General features: G+C 39.1%; 2 protein-coding genes across 4 annotated transcripts in view; one reads left to right on the forward strand and one right to left on the reverse strand.

Moving 5' to 3' along the window:
- Positions 1–10,763, forward strand: part of uba6 (ubiquitin like modifier activating enzyme 6) — a 112,544-nt gene extending 101,781 nt beyond the window's left edge. For both annotated transcript variants that reach the window (XM_072589132.1, XM_072589133.1), the window contains 3 exons: positions 3,084–3,171; positions 9,306–9,400; positions 10,443–10,763. In XM_072589132.1, the coding sequence (XP_072445233.1) occupies positions 3,084–3,171; positions 9,306–9,400; positions 10,443–10,578 (319 nt within the window). In that variant the 3' untranslated portion in view covers positions 10,579–10,763. The remainder of the gene's footprint in view (positions 1–3,083; positions 3,172–9,305; positions 9,401–10,442) is intronic.
- Positions 10,764–13,409: 2,646 nt separating this feature from the next.
- LOC140490813 (signal-transducing adaptor protein 1-like) overlaps positions 13,410–17,869 on the reverse strand; it is a 56,778-nt gene continuing 52,318 nt past the window's right edge. For both annotated transcript variants that reach the window (XM_072589142.1, XM_072589141.1), the window contains exon 13: positions 13,410–16,589. In XM_072589142.1, coding sequence (XP_072445243.1) covers positions 16,525–16,589 — 65 coding nt within the window. In that variant the 3' untranslated portion in view covers positions 13,410–16,524. The remainder of the gene's footprint in view (positions 16,590–17,869) is intronic.

A 17,869-nucleotide genomic window follows, 5' to 3' on the forward strand; every position in this document is an offset into this window, starting at 1 on the left:
CCTCCTTCGCTGTCCACTATATCTCCAATTTTGATGTCATCTGCAAACATCCTAACTATACCTCTTATGCTCATATCCAAATCATTTATATAAATGACAAAAAGTAGTGGATCCTTGTGGCACTTCATTGATCACAGGCCTTTGGAGTCTATAATGCAATCTTAATAAGGTGATCATCCCTTTCTTCTTTCTCAGTTCCACCCAAATAACTTCACTGGATGTATTTCCAGGAATATCCTCCCTCCGTACAGCTGTAATGCTATCCCTTATCAAACACGCCACTCCCTCTCCTCTCTTGCCTTCCTTTCTATACTTCCTGTAGCATTTGTATCCTGGAACATTAAACTGCCAGTCCTGTCCATCCCTGAGCCATGTTTCTGTAATTGCTCTGGTATCCCAGTCCCATGTTCCTAACCATGCCCTGAGTTCATCTGCCTTCCCTTTTAGGCCCCTTGCATTGAAATAAATGCAGGTTCTTAAATTGCTCCTCTGGAACCTTTTGTATTTCTCTCCTCTCACATCAAACCTGTGCCCAACAACAGTGAAGAAGATTATCTAAGATTACAAAGGGATCTTGATCAGTTGGGCCAATGGGCTAAGGAGTGGTAGGCGGAGTTTAATTCGTATAAATGTGAGGTATTACATTTTGGTAAAATGAACAATGTCAGGACTTGTGCAGTTAATGATAAGGCTCTGGGGAGTGTTGTCAAGGGGTCCAGATACAAAGTTCTTTCAAAAGTTGTATCGCAGGTAGATTGGGTGGTTAAGAAGGCATTTAGCATGCTTGCGTTCTTTGCTCAGGCCATTGAGTATAGGAGTTGGGATGCCATGTTGAGGTTGTACAGAACATTTGTGAGGCCACTTGTGGAGGACTGCATACTGTTCTGGTCGCCCTGCTATAGGAAGGATATTCTTAAACTGGAGAGGATTCAGAAATGTTTTATCAGGATGTTGCCAGGACTAAATGTTTCAGTTATAGGACAGGGTATGTTTTTCACTGGAGCGTAGGAGGGTGATGGGTGACCTTATTGAGGGTGATAAAATCACGACCATAGATATGGTGAATAGCAAAGGGCTTTTCCCTCTAGTAGGGGAGTTCAAAAATACAGACCTTATTTTTAAGGTGAGGGGAGAAGGATTTAAAAGTGACCCGCGGGATGACTTTTTACAGAGGCTGGTTCATATGTGGATGAACTACCAGAGGAAGTGGTAAATGCAAGTAGTTACAGCATTTAAAAGAGATTTAGACAGGTACACAAATAGGAAAGATTTAGAATGATATGGGCCAAATGCAGGCAAGTGGGACTAGTTTAGTTTGGAAAACTTGGTTGGCATTGAGAATTTGGACTGAATGGTCTGTTTCCATGCCGCTTAACTCTATTAGTGTTCATGCAGATGTAATGAAACATTTTAATCTATTTTATGGTTGTTTAATTGTAGCCAGTCATTGGAAAATGTAATCTAGTGATTAGCTGCTCTCTGAGCTCTTTCCAAAGTTACTAATTGTCATCATTAAGAATAACAGCAACTGCCTGTATTCACGTGTTATGTTTTTGTATACAAAAACATGCATGGGGTAAGGTGCGAGATGATTTATCTGCATGTGATATTCAATTACAGTTGGTCAGGTCTATCAAATGCTTCTGAAATATATGGCCACATCCTAGTTAAATGCTAATTGCTGCACAGTTAAGGTTTGGAGCTTCAGCTTTACAAAGGAAGGGTATTGTTAGGTATTGATTTCAGATGGGCAATTTCACTTAGCTGATTTCAGTCACTTGATCTGTGGTTGCAGTATCAACTCCAAATCATTTTGGGCTGGTGAGTATGTCTGCAGTCTATATCACTGGGTACTCCTGTGTGGTTAAATTTGCTAACTAAGTAAGATTAAAATTTAATCTCCAGGCACTAGTAAATTGACCTTTTTATTTACATCCAGGCCAATTTTCTTTCTATTACTTCATCGTTGATGAGTTATACTTAACAAATGAATACCTGAAATAATCGAAAGAGTCATAGCGCAGAAACAAACCCTTCAGTGCAACTCGACCATGCCAATCAGGCATCCCAAACTAACCTTGTCTCATTTGCCAGCCTATTCCTTCCTGATACTTTTTAAGTGTCTGCACCACTTCCTCTGACAACTGGTTCCATGCTCGCACCATCCCTGCATGAAAATGTTACCCCTCAGGGTCTTTTTTAAAATCTTTCCTCTCTCACTTAAACCTCCGCCCTCCAGTTTTGAACTCTTTTCTCTTCTCCCCCCCACTCCACCCCTCCAATCCCATCCCTCCAACCTGAGTGCGAGTAGTTACTTTAAAGTGGTCACAAAGATGGAGAATTATTTCTGTCATCCTTTTCCTGTTTAATTTGAAACAAATTATGTTTTAAAAATCTTCAAAAAGGGGAAACATTTTAACCCACCTTATTCAATTTATGGTACCCAAATATCAAAACATAATCAACAAATGATCATTTGTAAGAAGCAATTGATCAAGCTGGCATGTCCTCCATCTTCCCCTTTAAAAGCAGTTAAACTAAGAGCCACATCAATTTACATTTCTATAATGTTCTTCAAATAAAGAAAAAGATCCTTGAGACCTTTTCAAGGTATAGCAGGCTAAAAGCTCTCTGAATAATAATAAGGAAAGTGAATGAGGGAGAAATTTGCACGAAACAAGAATGGCCAAAGATTTTGCTGAGGTATCTGAAAGAGTAGAGGAAATTAATAGCCAAAAGATTTAGAGAAAGCACCAGTACGTTCTACATATAAAGCCCTTCAATGCAGGGGCGGGGGCACAGGGATTCAAGGACTACCTCGTATTGAAGGGAACGGTGCATGCTTGTAGATTGCAATTTGATCTGTGCTTTATATAAAAAAAAACCAGTTTGTTCAGGATGTCGGTACAACATGGTCTTACAAGGGGCTACACAATGCAGACTTCCAAAGTACCACCGAACCAAAATCTCTCAATCTCAGCATACTTATGCTGCAAAACTGAATGCTATAAACAAATGATTATTTCCAACTACAGTTGATTTAATAATATTTTCCTAAAATCAAACTTATTCTTTTGCCTTAGGAATGAGATATCATTTACAATCTGGGATAGATGGACTATTTATGGAAAAGAAGATTTCACGCTTTTAAACTTCATAAATGCTGTAAAAGTAAGAAATAATTTTATTCAAACTTCTTTTAGCTGATGTTCAAGTTCCAAATTATCCAGTTACAAAGATTGCAAAGGCACATTTGCACCATTATTTGTGCAAAGCATGTTTTACAGAAACATGGCTCAGGGATGGGCAGGACTGGCAGCTTAATGTTCCAGGATACAAATGCTACAGGAAGGACAGAAAGGGAGGCAAGAGAGGAGGGGAGTGGCATTTTTGATGAGAGAAAGCATCACAGCTGTGATGCTGAGGGAGGATATTCTTGAAAATACATCCAGGGAAATTATTTGGGTGGAACTGAGAAATAAGAAAGGATGATCACCTTATTGGGATTGTATTATAGGCCCCCTAATAGTCAGAGGGAACTTGAGAAGCTAACTGTAAGAATAATAGGGTAGTTATGGTAGGGGATTTTAACTTTCCAAACATTGACTGGGACTGCCATAGGAATGACAAAAGTTTAGATGGAGAGGAATTTCTTAAGTGCGTATAAGACAATTTTCTGATTCAGTATGTGGATGTACCTACTAGAGAAGGTGCAAAACCTGACCTACTGTTGGGAAATAAGGCTTTGGGGCCAGCAACCATAATTTTATTCATTTTAAAATAGTGATGGAAAAGGATAGACCAGATCTAAAAGTTGAAGTTCTAAATTGGAAAAAGGCTAATTTTGACGGTGTTAGGCAAGAACTTTCGAAAGCTGATTGGGGGCAGATGCTCGCTGGTAAAGGGATGGCTGGAAAGTGGGAAGCCTTCAGAAACGACAAAACAAGAATCCAAAGAAAGTATATTCCTGTCAGGGTGAAAAGGAAGGCTGGTAGGTATAGGGAATGCTGGATGACTAAAGAAATTGAGGGTTTGGTTAAGAAAAAGAAGGAAGCATATGTCAGGTATAGACAGGATAGATCGAGTGAATCCTTGGAAGAGTATAAAGGCAGTAGGAGTATACTTAAGAGGGAAATCAGGAGGGCAAAAAGGGGACATGAGATGGCTTTGGCAAATACAATTAAGGAGAATCCAATGGGATTTTACAAATATATTAAGGACAAGAGGGTAACTAGGGAGAGAATAGGGCCCCTTAAAGATCGGCAAGGAGCAGTTGTATGGAGCAGCAGAAAATGAGAGAGATACTAAATGAATATTTTGCATCAGTATTTACTGTGGAAAAGGATATGGACAATATAGACTGTAGGGAAATAGATGGTGACAGCTTTCAAAATGTCCGGATTACTGAGGAAGGAAGTGCTGGATGTCTTGAAACGGGTAAAGGTGGATAAATCCCCAGGAACTGATCAGGACTACCCGAGAACTCTGTGGGAAGCTAGAGAAGTGATTGCTGGGCCTCTTGCTGAGATATTTTATCATTGACAGTCACAGGTGAGGTGCCGGAAGACTGGAGATTCGCAAACGTGGTGCCACTGTTTTAAGAAGGGCGGTAAAGACAAGCCAGGGAACTATAGACCAGTGAGCCTGACCTTGGTGGTGGGCAAGCTGTTGGAGGGAGTCCTGAGGCACAGGATGTACATGTATTTGGAAAGGCAAGGACTGATTCGGGACAGTCAACATGGCTTTGTGCATGGGAAATCATGTCCCCCAAACTTGATTGAATTTTTTGAAGAAGTAACAAAGAAGATTGATGAGGACAGCGCGGTAGATGTGATCTATATGGACTTCAGTAAGGAGTTCGACACGGTTCCCCATGGAAGACTGATTAGCAAGGTTAGATCTCATGGAATACAGGGAGAACTAGCCATTTAGATACAGAACTGGCTCAATGGTAGAAGACAGAGGGTGGGGTGGTGGAGGGTTGTTTTTCAGACTGGAGGCCTGTGACCAATGGAGTGCCACAAGGATTGGTGCTGGGCCCTCTACTTTTTGTCATTTACATAAATGATTTGGATGCGAGCATGAGGTACAGTTAGTAAATTTGCAGATTACACCAAAATTGGAGGTGTAGTGGACAGTGAAGAGGGTTACCTCCGATTACAACAGGATCTGGACCAGATGGGCCAGTGGGCTGAGAAGTGGCAGATGGAGTTTAATTCAAATAAATGCGAGGTGCTGCATTTTGGGAAAGCAAATCTTAGCTGGACTTTTACACTTAATGGTAAAGTCCTAGGGACTGTTGATGAACAGAGACCTTGGAGTGCAGGTTCATAGCTCCTTGAAAGTGGAATCGCAGGTAGATAGGATAGTGAAGAAGGCGTTTGGTATGGTTTCCTTTCTTGGTCAGAGTATTGAGTACAGGAGTTAAGAGGTCATGTTGCGGCTGTACAGGGCATTGGTTAGGCCACTGTTGGAATATTGCATGCAATTCTGGTCTCCTTCCTATCGGAAAGATGTTGTGAAATTTGAAAGGGTTCAGAAAAGATTTACAAGGATGTTGCCAGGCTTGGAGGATTTGAGCTACAGGGAGAGGCTGAACAGGCTGGGGCTGTTTCACCTGGAGCGTTGGAGGCTGAAGGGTGACCTTAGAGGTTTATAAAATTATGAGGGGCATGGATAGGATAAATAAGGCAAAGTCTTTTCCCTGGGATCCGGGAGTCCAGAACTAGAGGACATAGGTTTAGGGTGAGAGGGGAAAGATATAAAAGAGACCGAAGGGGCAATATTTTCATGCAGAGGGTGGTACGTGTAGGGAATAAGCTGCTGGAGGAAGTGGTGGAGGCTGGTACAATTGCAACATTGAAGAGGCATTTGGATGGGTATATGAGTAGGAAAGGTTTGGAGGGATATGGGCCGGGTGCTGGCAGGTGGGACTAGATTGCGTTGGGATATCTGATCGGTATGGACGGGTCTGTTTCCATGCTGTACATTTCTATGACTATGAAATGCAAAAGCTACAATGTGGCTACACAACCTGAATGTGCTGTGTTTTTCGTATGCAGCTGTACAGGCCCTTTTGAGAGATGCATTCTTCCCAACTTGGGCTCAACACCACTGTCATGGCAATTGCCATGCTTGATCTTGATGGCGATGAAGTATTCAACGCACATTGCATCTGAATAGTTCACAAGATGGTCACTTGGAAGAATAAAGTGTAACAAAGGAAACTATTTTGCCCATGTCTTTGCTGTTTCTTTGAAACAACTATCTAATTAGCATTGTTTTTCTGCTCTTCTCTCATAGCACAACAAATATTTCCCTTTCAAGGATGTAGCAAATCATTTTTGGGTCATACTATTGAATCTGCTTCTATCAGGTGGTGAAATCCAGAATATTGTGATTCACTGTGCATAAAAGTAAATTTTGCTCACTCAGATTCTTCCATATGTTAATTTTGATTATCCTAGCAATGGAAATAGTTTATCCTTGTTTACTATGTCAAAACAGCACATAAATTTTCAACACTTCTACCCTAAATCTATCCTAAACAGAAATTGTCCCGTTGGGCAGGCACAGCATGGGTTCATGAAGGGCAGGTCATGTTTAACTAATCTTTTGGAATTCTATGAAGACATTATGAACACAGTGGACAATGAGGACCCAATAGATGTGTGGTATCTAGATCTCCAAAAGGCATTTGATAAGGTGCCTCACAAAGGATGCTGCATAAGTTAAAGATGTAAGGTGTTACGGAGCAATGCAGTAGCATGGAGAGAGGATTGTTTAACGAACAGGAAGCCAAGAGTGGGAATAAATGTGTGCTAATCTAGTTGGCAATCAGTGACTAGTGGTGTGCCTCGGATCAGTATCGGAACTGCAATTATTCACAATTTACGCAGATGATTTGGAGTTGGGGACCACGTGTGGTGTGTCAAAGTTTGCAGATGACACTAGGATGAGTAGTAGACCAAAGTGTGCAGAGGACTGTGAATTATTGCTAAGGGACATAGTTTAAGTTTGTGGGCAAAGGTCTGGCAGATGGAGTGCAATGTTAATAAATGTGAAGTCATTCATTTCGGTAGGAATAACAGTAAAAGGAACTATTATTTGAATGGTAAGAAATTGCAGCACCCAGCTGTACAGAGGGACCTTGTGCATGAATCACTGAAGGTTGGTCTGCAGGTGCAATAAGTAATTAGGAAGGCAAATGGGATTTTGTTCTTCATTGCTAAAGGGATTGAGTTTAAAAGCAGGGCGGTTATGTTGCAGTTATATAGGATGCAGGTGAGGTCACACCTGGAGAACTATATGCAGATTTGGTCTCCTTACTTGAGAAAGGATGTACTGGCACTAAAAGGGGTGCAGAGGAGGTTCACTAGGTTGATTTCGGTGTTGAGGGGGTTAGTTTCTGAGGAGAGACTGAGTAAACTGGGATTATATTCATTTGGAATTTAGAAGAATGAGGGGGGAAATATCATAGAAACATAGAATTATGAAGGGAGTGGATAATATAGAAGTAGAGAGGATGGTTCCACTGGTAGGTGAAACTAAGGCAAGAGGGTGTAGCTCAAAATTAGGGGGAGCAGATTTAGAACTGAATTGAGAAGAAACTTCTTCACCCAGAGGGTTGTGAATGTATGGAATTCTCTGCCCAATGAAGTGATTGGGGCTTCCTCAGTAAATGCTTTTAAAGCTAAAGAGGCTAAGTTTCTGAATAGTAATGAATTAATGGTTATGGTGAGAGGGTGGGTAAGTAGAGCTGAGACCATTGAATTGTGGAGTGGGCTTCAAGGACCAGATGGCCTACTCCTGCTCCTAGTTCTTATGTTCTAAGGAGAACAATCCCATTTTCCTCCACTTTCTACACATAACTGTAACATGAAGTCTTTCATTCCTGATATTATTCTAGTATTTTTTCTCTGCCCCTATTCCAATGCCTTGATGTTCTTTCAAAAGGTGCCTGCAGTTGAACACACTGTTCTAGCTGAAGACCGATATGTGCCTTAATGTTGAAAAGATTGTTTTAAGAATTATGGAATATGTGGATGAGTGTTGGACTTGGAGAGTTTGGAGCTAGATTTCATCCCACATAACTCCAGGCCTCCCTGGAAGCCAATTCTCCAAAGAGAAGGATGGTTCTCATTGAAAAAGCAGCACTTTGCAATATTTCTGACTGGTAAACCACTTGCTATTAGCTGATTAAATTCCAGTATTACCCTGTTGATTCTGCTGACCAGTGCCTAAGTGTCAGAACTTGTTTTCTTGTAATGAAAAAGTTTACTTTGTGTTGGGCAATCAAACTCCTTACAACTCAGCATGGCTCTCTGTAATTTTTCTCAATTTGTTGAATTTTAAATATAGTTACTGATTTCCTCCTTTCTCAGATACTCCAAATGACCAAAAATGTTTTCACCACTGATATCATTGCAGTCCTATTGTTCTGATATCATGGAGTATCAAAACTATGGTCTGTTCTTCAATTACGGCTTGTTGCCATTTTTCCACAGATTCATCATCACATCACTTTCCTTTTGTACATAATGCTCATATGTACATGGCAGAATCTCGTTTGTCTGTTTATGGTTGCTCTGCTTTCTCCAAACCAACAGAATTTTTATCATTCTAATTCAGACTTTTGTTTTCTTTTCTGTCATTGTTTTGTTTTTACAGCCTTCCACTTTTCTTGACATGGTTTTTCAGCATTACAGTTTTGGGCTCTGGTTAATTAACCCTTTCACTCCTAAGTTCCAAGTAATCTGACTCCAACTTCATTGTAATAAGTTTTGAACATTCCTAACTTTATCCAGTTACGAAGAAAGATTGCAGATCTGAAAACTTGACCCTGTTTCCCTTACCATGGATGCCTCCTGTTCTGAGAACATTCAATGCTCATGTTTTTATTTCAACGTTACATCATCCATGGTAGTTTGCTTTCAAATGAAATATATAATGTGTTAGAGGTTTTGGTTGAGGGGGGAATATTGGTCAGATCACAAATGGGGTCTACCGTGCTACTCTTTCAATAGTGTCTTGGGATTATTTTTGTCCATCTTTAATGAAAGCAGGTCGGACCTCACTTTCATGTGACTCACTCAATATGGCATTGAAGTTCAGTCTAAATGCCGTTCTCTAGTATCTGATGGTGAACTTGAGTCCACATACGTCTGACTCAAAGACAAGACTGCTTTTCCTGAGCCGTCACACCCAAATAATAGATAAATCCTAGTTGAATGCTAGTAGTAAAGTATTTAATTGATTTCAGACATGCTTGCTTTTTTAATGAAGGCTACTTTCTTTTACTTCAGGAAAGATACAGCATTGAGCCCACCATGGTGGTTCATGGAGTGAAAATGTTGTATGTACCTGTCATGCCAGGACATGTGAAGCGACTAAAATTAACGTAAGTATCGCAAGCTTGAGTTGACTAGTAAAATAGTTTAATAATTGGTTCATTAATATGGACCACGGTGAATTAGGCATCAGGCTGGTGTGGGCTGAAACCAGTTTTGCCACACCTATTATATGAGCTGTAACCAATGCAGAGTGATGGAATTAAATTTTCCTCCCTCTTTTGGTCTTCCGAGCTGTCTGAAAATATCTAGGATAATTTTAAATATAACCCAGCACAAATTAATCTCACTTAGGTTGGAGAATGATTGATTGGTGTGAGAAATATAATGATCCCTGAAGCTGGGTGCCATTATCATTTGGAGTTAAAGGGAAACCTTTGGTTCAAGAGAGGGAAGATTATCAATCTATCGATCTTGGCTTGGAAAGAGGGGTCAGCTATATCTTTTCCAAAAGGACTAAGTTTTTGATATTCATAATTGTAAACAGGGAAGAAATGATTTTTCACCAACTTGTGATAATCAAAGAATTATCAGTTTTATAAAGTGCAAAAGAATTGATTGTACCATCACTGGTGTTTAGAAATTAATGGAAAATGACAAGTTAGGTTCAGTGTTACTGGCTTCTAATTGAACTATTTTTCCCTCAATTTTACAAACCAGCCTTTCATAGTCACTTCTTGGGAACTTCCTCTAGAACAGAATGTCCTTGGGTTTTCTACTTCTACATTCAAGAAGCTCCAATTTTCTGCCAATGTTGACAAGTGCACAAGTGGAAACCCCCTAGCCAATGAACTTTAAGTTCAACACTCCAGTACAAAACTGAGGGAGTGCTGCAATCTTGAAGTTGATAGTTTATCTGAGGTCCCATCTGGTATGAAAAATCCCACAGTAAAATTTAGGTGTGTTTTCCTAGTATTCTGTCTGATCCTTGTCTCGCAATCATTACCATAGCAGAGGTGCATTTATAGAGCACTTTGGTAGTCTAGCTATAATGGGCCACTTTTAATTGAATGAGGAAAGGGATGAGTGGTGTCTAGTCAGAGGTAAAACTATTCAAAGTTTTATATTCACGTCCATATTTTTCCACTTCAGAATGCAAAAATTAGTCAAACCAGCATCAGACAAGAAATATGTTGATTTGACTGTGTCATTTGCACCTGAATCTGATGGTGAAGAAGATCTGCCAGGTCCTCCTGTGAGATACTATTTCCGACCTGAAGAGAACTGAGCCCATGTTTACTTTGGATGCCTCCAGCCTCTTGAACCAACTGCCACAGAAGTAAAGAAGCACTCACCTAATTTGCAAAATTGTTCTGCTTTATTGTGATGTAAATGTTTCTGTAATCTCCTGCACATGTTGCCCAATGCAGACTGCCTTAATAGTGGCAATAAAATTTGATGTTTTTAAATGATTGTCCGCATACTGTGTTATGATACAGTCAAGACAGTCCAGCCCCAACATCATGTTGCATCTCACCTTACTCTGGAGACTCTTCATTCATAGTTTTAATTTAACTGCTTTATTAGTTGTCATTTCAAAATGAATAAGGTTCCATGTTGCCCTGCACCAAAGATGTATAGCAAGTGTGCAACAGCAGTGTTCAACCATTGACTGCTTTAGGAATAGACTGTGGCTCCTTAGTTGAATTTCTGTTTTGATCAAGCATTTCCATGAAATAAATTCCCACCATATAATCATCAATCTTCAGTCTATCTGTGTAAAACATTTTTAAAGCACATTAAGTTGACCCTTCCTTCTGTAAAATAGCTGAGTCTTCCAGTATTGAATTATTGATGTACACTCAGATTTCATGTTGTTTTGGCCATGCTAGCAACTGTAGATTGGCTATTTTCAACTACAACAGGCTGTGCTTTTTCTATTTGTCTCCCGCAAGTCTTGGACCAAAGAAGCTTAAAATAAAACTAGCCAATTTGTTATTGTAACTACTGCAATTTCATTCAAATCACAGACCATTGAGTTTTTTTAAAACAAATTCTGTAAATTGTGTCTGTAGGCTGGTTTACTTGTCATTTAGTATGGTATTGTTAAAATATTATTTTATATTCACAGACCATTAGAGTTTGTGTGAGTAATTTCACATTGAGGAGATGATTATTTGTATCTGCAGATATCTGCAGGGATTTTTAAATTTCTTTTGTAAATAATGCAGTAATCAAAATTGCAGGTTTTAGCTTCATTTATTTTTTAAATATCTTGGTAATATTGTATTATGATTATATTCAATGTGGGAGCACTGAATTAGAGTTACAGAATGCATCTACTACGGGGCATAGAAGTCCCTCTTGTTGTAAAGAATTCGGAACTCAGGTTTTGAAAGGCAAAATATAACTGCAAATTGGGCTGTCAACTGTAATTCATTGGTAACATTCTTGTCTGAGCCATTCAAAACCTACTCCACAGACTTGAACACAATCTAGGATTATACTTCAGTGTGGTGTTTGAGTTGCGCTGCATTAACAGCAGCCCTCTTTCCGATAAGACACGAAACTGAGGTCCTCATCTGTCCTCTTGGAGAGATGTAAAATATCCTATGACACTGTTTCAAGGTAGAAAAATTCTACTTATGTCCTGACCTATTTTTATCCTCAACCAATCACCACTCTTAACACATTGATATTATTAAATGACCAGTGTAGCATGTTGCTGTCCAAATATTGGCAGCAACATTTCCTACATTACAACAGTGAGTCCAATTGGAGGTACTCCATTGACTAATAAGTGTTTGGAGCAACCTGAAGCAGTAAGGTGCTAGATAGATGCAAATTATTTTCTGAACTTTCTGTCTAGTTGTCCAGCATAAGATTCAAGTAGCTTCAGAATGTATGTTTCATTTGTTTAATGGAAAGCTAATTGATTTTCCAATTTCCTTGAGAAAGCCGAACTTCCATTTATAATGAAATCGAATTTGTGGAAGTGCAAATTTATAACTAACAAGCCAGGTGATCCACAATGGCACTGAACATTTTCAATCTTTGGCAACAATTTGAAATTCTGTCCCCAGGTGCTAAAATGCAGGTGTTCCTGCTGAGACACATTTCAAACATGATTTTATTTTTCCCATACCCCAGAACTATACAAATGTGAATATCTTGCCCTTCCCATTTGGAATAGTCAGGTTACTTGAGTGTCCTCCCTAGATATTCACTTTGAAAAAGCCAAACACTGTGAACTGAAACCTAATCCAATGAGAAAATAAAATAACTTGGAACCAGTTATCTTGTAAAGTTTTGATTTTTTAATTTTGGAGTAACATATCAGTATCTGTCTGGAAAGTATCTCTATTGATGGGAAAACAAAACTGCCATGATGGAAGCCTCCTACCTGACATATCTTAATCCACCTGCCTTATGGGGTGATACTTGTATCCACTTGACACCTACCTGTCCCTCTCCTCTGGTAATTTCTGCTTATGAACATCTCATCCTGTTTCTCCCTTGTGTCTTATTTAAAATCTTAGTACCCACCCAACTATCACAAACTGCTTTCCAACTCTGTCTCTGCACTGTTTGATTTTAATCTCCATCTGAATTTATATCCCTCTTATGCTCAATCATTCCCCTCTCATAAACACGCAAACTCATTCACAGTCAACCCCTTAATCTTGCTATCTCAACTTCTTGCAAGTTTCAGTCATAAATAAGACCATCTCTAATCACATTTTTGTACGTATCCAACCACATCCCGTTTCCTATTCCTCACATTACCCTAAGAAAAGTTATTCCCCATTTCAGGTACAACTGTGCTTTGAAAATCCTACTGTCTAGCCTTGCACCCTCCATTTACAATATCTTTAAGCCATTACACAACTGCCCTTCATTCCTTGATTTTCTAAACTTCATTAAAACCATTGTTCAATATCACCATCTCCAGTCCCTGAAGTCTCTAGAGTTAGAGTCAGACTTGAATGGATATGGTATGCAATTTGTTTAGCCATTCACTACTAATTTGGCTGAATCGCTGTGTACTAGTCCTGCTCTTTTCAGCTATATCTGCAGAATAGAATGCAGTATAGTAAGTATTGCTTAAACCAGCTCCATACTAACAATATGCATTTGCTTTCTCGGCCAGGTACAATCTACTCAATTTTAATATGAACATGGTATAGAATTATTTGCTAATTATAGTTTATCAATATCAACTTTATGTGGATCAAATGTCAAAACAATATTTTATTTGACTAAGAAAGTTGCAGGCACTAACTAATGCATTTTGTACATAGTAAGAATGTAAAGCACGTTCCATGCAATATATTAATGTCAGTAAAGCAACAAAACTTCTGTTCCTCCCAATACACTTCTAAAATATGATCAAATACAGAGAAGAACAGTCTGGAAATTAGGTGCACTCTTTGTCTGAAGACACAAGAACATAAGCAATAGGAGCTGGAAGTAGACAACTTGGCCTTTCACGCCTACCCCAACATTCAACAAGATAATGTTGATCTTGGCTCCTGACTACTTCTCTGCACTCTGCTCACATCCTTTAATTCCCATAGCATTGTAAAATCAATACATCTGTGATGTGAATATGCTCAACAACTAAACATCCCTCACTATGTAATACTAGGTTCAAAATGTATATAAACTTTTAAGTGAAGACATTTTCTTCATCTCAGTCCTACATTGTTGTGAATTTGATCTTCAATTCTTGACTCACCAACCAGGTGATCATTTTCTCAGTAACAAGCCTATTAAGAATTTTAAATGTTTCAATTAAATCTCATCCAATTTTTAAACTCCAATGAATCACGGACTATTCCTGCCTCCCAGGAACTAGTCTTGTAAATTTGCATTGCAGTCTGTCTCCAGAGAAAGTACATTCTTATTTGGGTGAAGAGACCAATGCCTTGTCCAGTTACAGTAAGACATCTAAACTATTACAATATTCATTCTTTTTCCCTGATAAAAGGTAATATAAAATGTTCTTGCTAATTTCCAGCTCTACCTGGATTCTAACTGAGTCATAGAATATACCTGAATTTCTCTGAAGGCAAACAATTCCCAGTCTGTCGCCATTCAAAAAGAAATCAACACTTATTTTTCCTACTAAAGTGGATAACTTCACATTTTGTCATATTGTATTCCATCTGCCATGTTTCTGCACATTTTCTCAACCTGTCTACAAGCTCCCCTTCAATCCCCAAAGATGCTTTACATCTTTCTCACAGCTTACTTTTGTATCATCACAAAACTCTATACATTACTCTCAGTTCCCCATCTGAGTCCCTAATATAGATTGAAAATAGCTGAGGCACTAGTACTGATCCTGTGGTGCCTTGCCAGCATGCCAACCAGGAAATGTCATCCTTATTCCTACTTGGTTTTATTCTATTAACTAATCCTCAGCCTTGATAATTCTAACTCCATGCGTCCCAATGCTGTGCAATACCCTCTTAACAAGCACTTCAATATATGTTCTTTGAAAATCCAAATAGACTACTATTATTTTACCCCTTTTGTACATTTTATTATTTCTCTGGATTGTTGTGCATTACATACCTCGAGCTACAAAAAGTGAAATCAGCGCTCATCAATTTACATAAAACTCCAAAGTGGCTGATAATAAGAGCTTCAGATGTTAGAACATAGAAAGGTACAGCACAGAACAGGCCCTTTGGCCCACAATGTTGTGCCAAGGTTTAATCCTAATGTTCTAGTTTAGTTTTATCTGTCAGTGATGATACAGCACAAATAAATAAATCCTTTCAAAGCAATAAAGTTGCATGAGTTTTGAGAACATTACTAAAGGGGATCTGGCCCCAATGGCAAATATTCAATAATCCCAATCTACAGCATGGTAAAATTGCTTTTGTTCCCTCGATTAAAAGATTGCAGTCCACACTTCACTAACTACAACATCAATACGGGTACAGTTCATTTGTAAATAGTATGCTTTGCTGCTTGGCTTTGTAACCATACTTCTGAAAAGAAATGGTAAGATGGGCTGAATGTCATTTTTCTGTACGATTCAATGATCGGAACAGCTGTATGTTGCATAATCTTGAAACTGCCACTGGCAGCACTTGGAAGACAAACGTTCAATTAAAACCTCAACCACTTTAAGCAGCAATATGAAACTGGAAAGTGAAAGTTCAAAAATAAAAGTTGTGGTCTTGGGATATGCAGTCGGTGAAAGATGGATACAAAGTTGCTTTAAAAGCAAGGGGAAAACAATGTGATTGATAAACAGACTTAGGTGAGCTCGACAGAATTTCAGCTTTCAATTTACATGCTACCTGCTCATATTTTTGATGATACCAGTGGAAACACTGGCTTGAATTTCCTCTCAACTCCTAATTGAAAGTGATACATTTGCAAGCATTATATCCCTTTTCTGAATTTTGTAATACTTCAGCCACTATGCTCTCACCTCCAAGTCAAAAGATTTTTAAAGGTAAGTTGCTAAATCAAGGCACCAGCTGCTTAGGTGTGTAAAAAATTCCATGTCACGATTTGCAAAACGTTAGGTAAAATTTCCTGGTCACTAGACCTATATTGATCACTCAACCAACATCACTAAAATGAATAATAACCAGATAATTCCATTGGTGTCTGTGGGACCTTGCCTTGTACAAATTGGCTGTACCTTCACTACAACAGCACCAAAATACTTCAGACGCTGTACCACTTTGGGATATTTGAGGTTGTGATCAATGAGTTCTTTCTGCATTTGCACCACCTGAGTGAAACTTTGAAAATAATATCATTGCAATATCACTAACAATCCTTCAATTATCAACTTGCAAGATTATCTTCCATGCCAGTCTTCCATTTTTTCACTCAATCTTGTAGGTAGTTATCTGCCACCTAAGTTTCAGAGATTTAAAAGTTTGCTCTTGGACGTTAGCTTTTGGGTTCCCAGTTAAAACTCCTCTAGAATGCAGAACAGAAAGATGCATTCGATGTTTCAAATTTATCATTAGATTTTCCAACCACAGGACTAGGTCTTAAATTGTTCTTGTGAGAATGTCACCTTTCACGTCACTGGAGGCGAAAGAGACGTGGATTGGTAAAACGCAGAATTCTGACTATTTCTTTTTGTTTACTTTGATATACTTTACACTCAGAGTCAGTGATTTCAACCGAAGTGCAATGCTTGTGTTTGCAGCTTCTCTAACTCAGTAACACAAATATGCATTTGAATCACGGTTTGTTAATCTCCCAGTCTTGCCCGTCTCTTGTTCAGCTTTGCCATTAGTTCATCACTACTAGCTCCACCTGCAAAGAAGATGAGAAGAAAAAGCTCAATCATATTTTTACATTTTGATATTTCACAACGCTCATCACTCAACATCCTGACAAATTAGATGAGAGATGTGAAGACTGAGTACTCTGAGTTACTACTTTTCACAACAAAATGATTTTCAAAGAGTTGGAATGGACATGTCTCTGCTTGCACAATGTTTCCTGCAAGATGAAACTTGATTACAAAAAGTCCAGTTTGTTTGGGTTCTGTTTCGTTCCTCCAATAATTAATATGGAGAAAATGCACAGTATCATTTCATTAGCGTTTTGAACAAAGTTCATCACCCAGTTTCAGAATTCTGGATTTAAGTTCCAAATTGGTGGTCCATTATTTTTGTAAAAGGAATCTTGTTCTGAAGTTGTTCCACTTTGAATCCACAGGGATCAGGTAACTTTGGTACATTGCCCAAGTAGCCATCCTTTGTGTGGTACAGTATTCAGTCATGTGAGTCATCACATCCAAGCCTGATCTTCATCTCGACTCCATACACACACTTTTCAGCTTAGTCACTGAACGACTCCCAGGCTGCCTGTTACCAAGCTGTACATTCTATTCTGTCAATGAACTTAAATACCAACAGCACATTGATCTTTATTTCAAAGGGAATGGAGTATAAAAACAGGGAAGTCTAGCTAAAACTATACAAGGCACCAGTTAGACCATATCTTGAAATACTCTGAAAGTAGATCAAAGAAGTTGTTTCCCTTTCTGAGAGGGACTGAGGCCAAACTGTGTAATCTCAGAGTAAGGGGATTGTCCATTTAAAACAGATGAGGAGGAATTCCTTTTCCCAGAAGGTTGTGAAACTGTATAATTCTTTCCTGCAGAGTTGCTGTTGAGGTTGGTTCATTAAGTATGTTCAAGACTGAGGCTGATTTTTAATCAGTAAGGGAATCAAGACTCATGAGGAAAAGGCAGGAAAATGAAGTTAAGGATTATCAGATTAGGAGGCGAAAGTGAGGACTGCAGACGCTGGAGATCAAAGCTGAAAATGTGTTGCTGGAAAAGAGCAGCAGGTCAGGCAGCATCCAAGGAGCAGGAGAATCAACGTTTCGGGCATGAGCCCTTCTTCAGGAATGAGGAAAGTGTGTCCAGCAGGCTAAGATAAAAGGTAGGGAGGAGGGACTTGGGGGAGGGGCATTGGGAATGCGATAGGTGGAAGGAGGTCAAGGTGAGGGTGATAGGCCGGAGTGGGGGTGGGGGCGGAGAGGTCAGGAAGAAGATTGCAGGTTAGGAAGGCGATGCTGAGTTC

This window comes from Chiloscyllium punctatum, chromosome 2, assembly GCF_047496795.1.
Source record: "Chiloscyllium punctatum isolate Juve2018m chromosome 2, sChiPun1.3, whole genome shotgun sequence".
NCBI classification, from domain to species: Eukaryota; Metazoa; Chordata; class Chondrichthyes; order Orectolobiformes; family Hemiscylliidae; genus Chiloscyllium; species Chiloscyllium punctatum.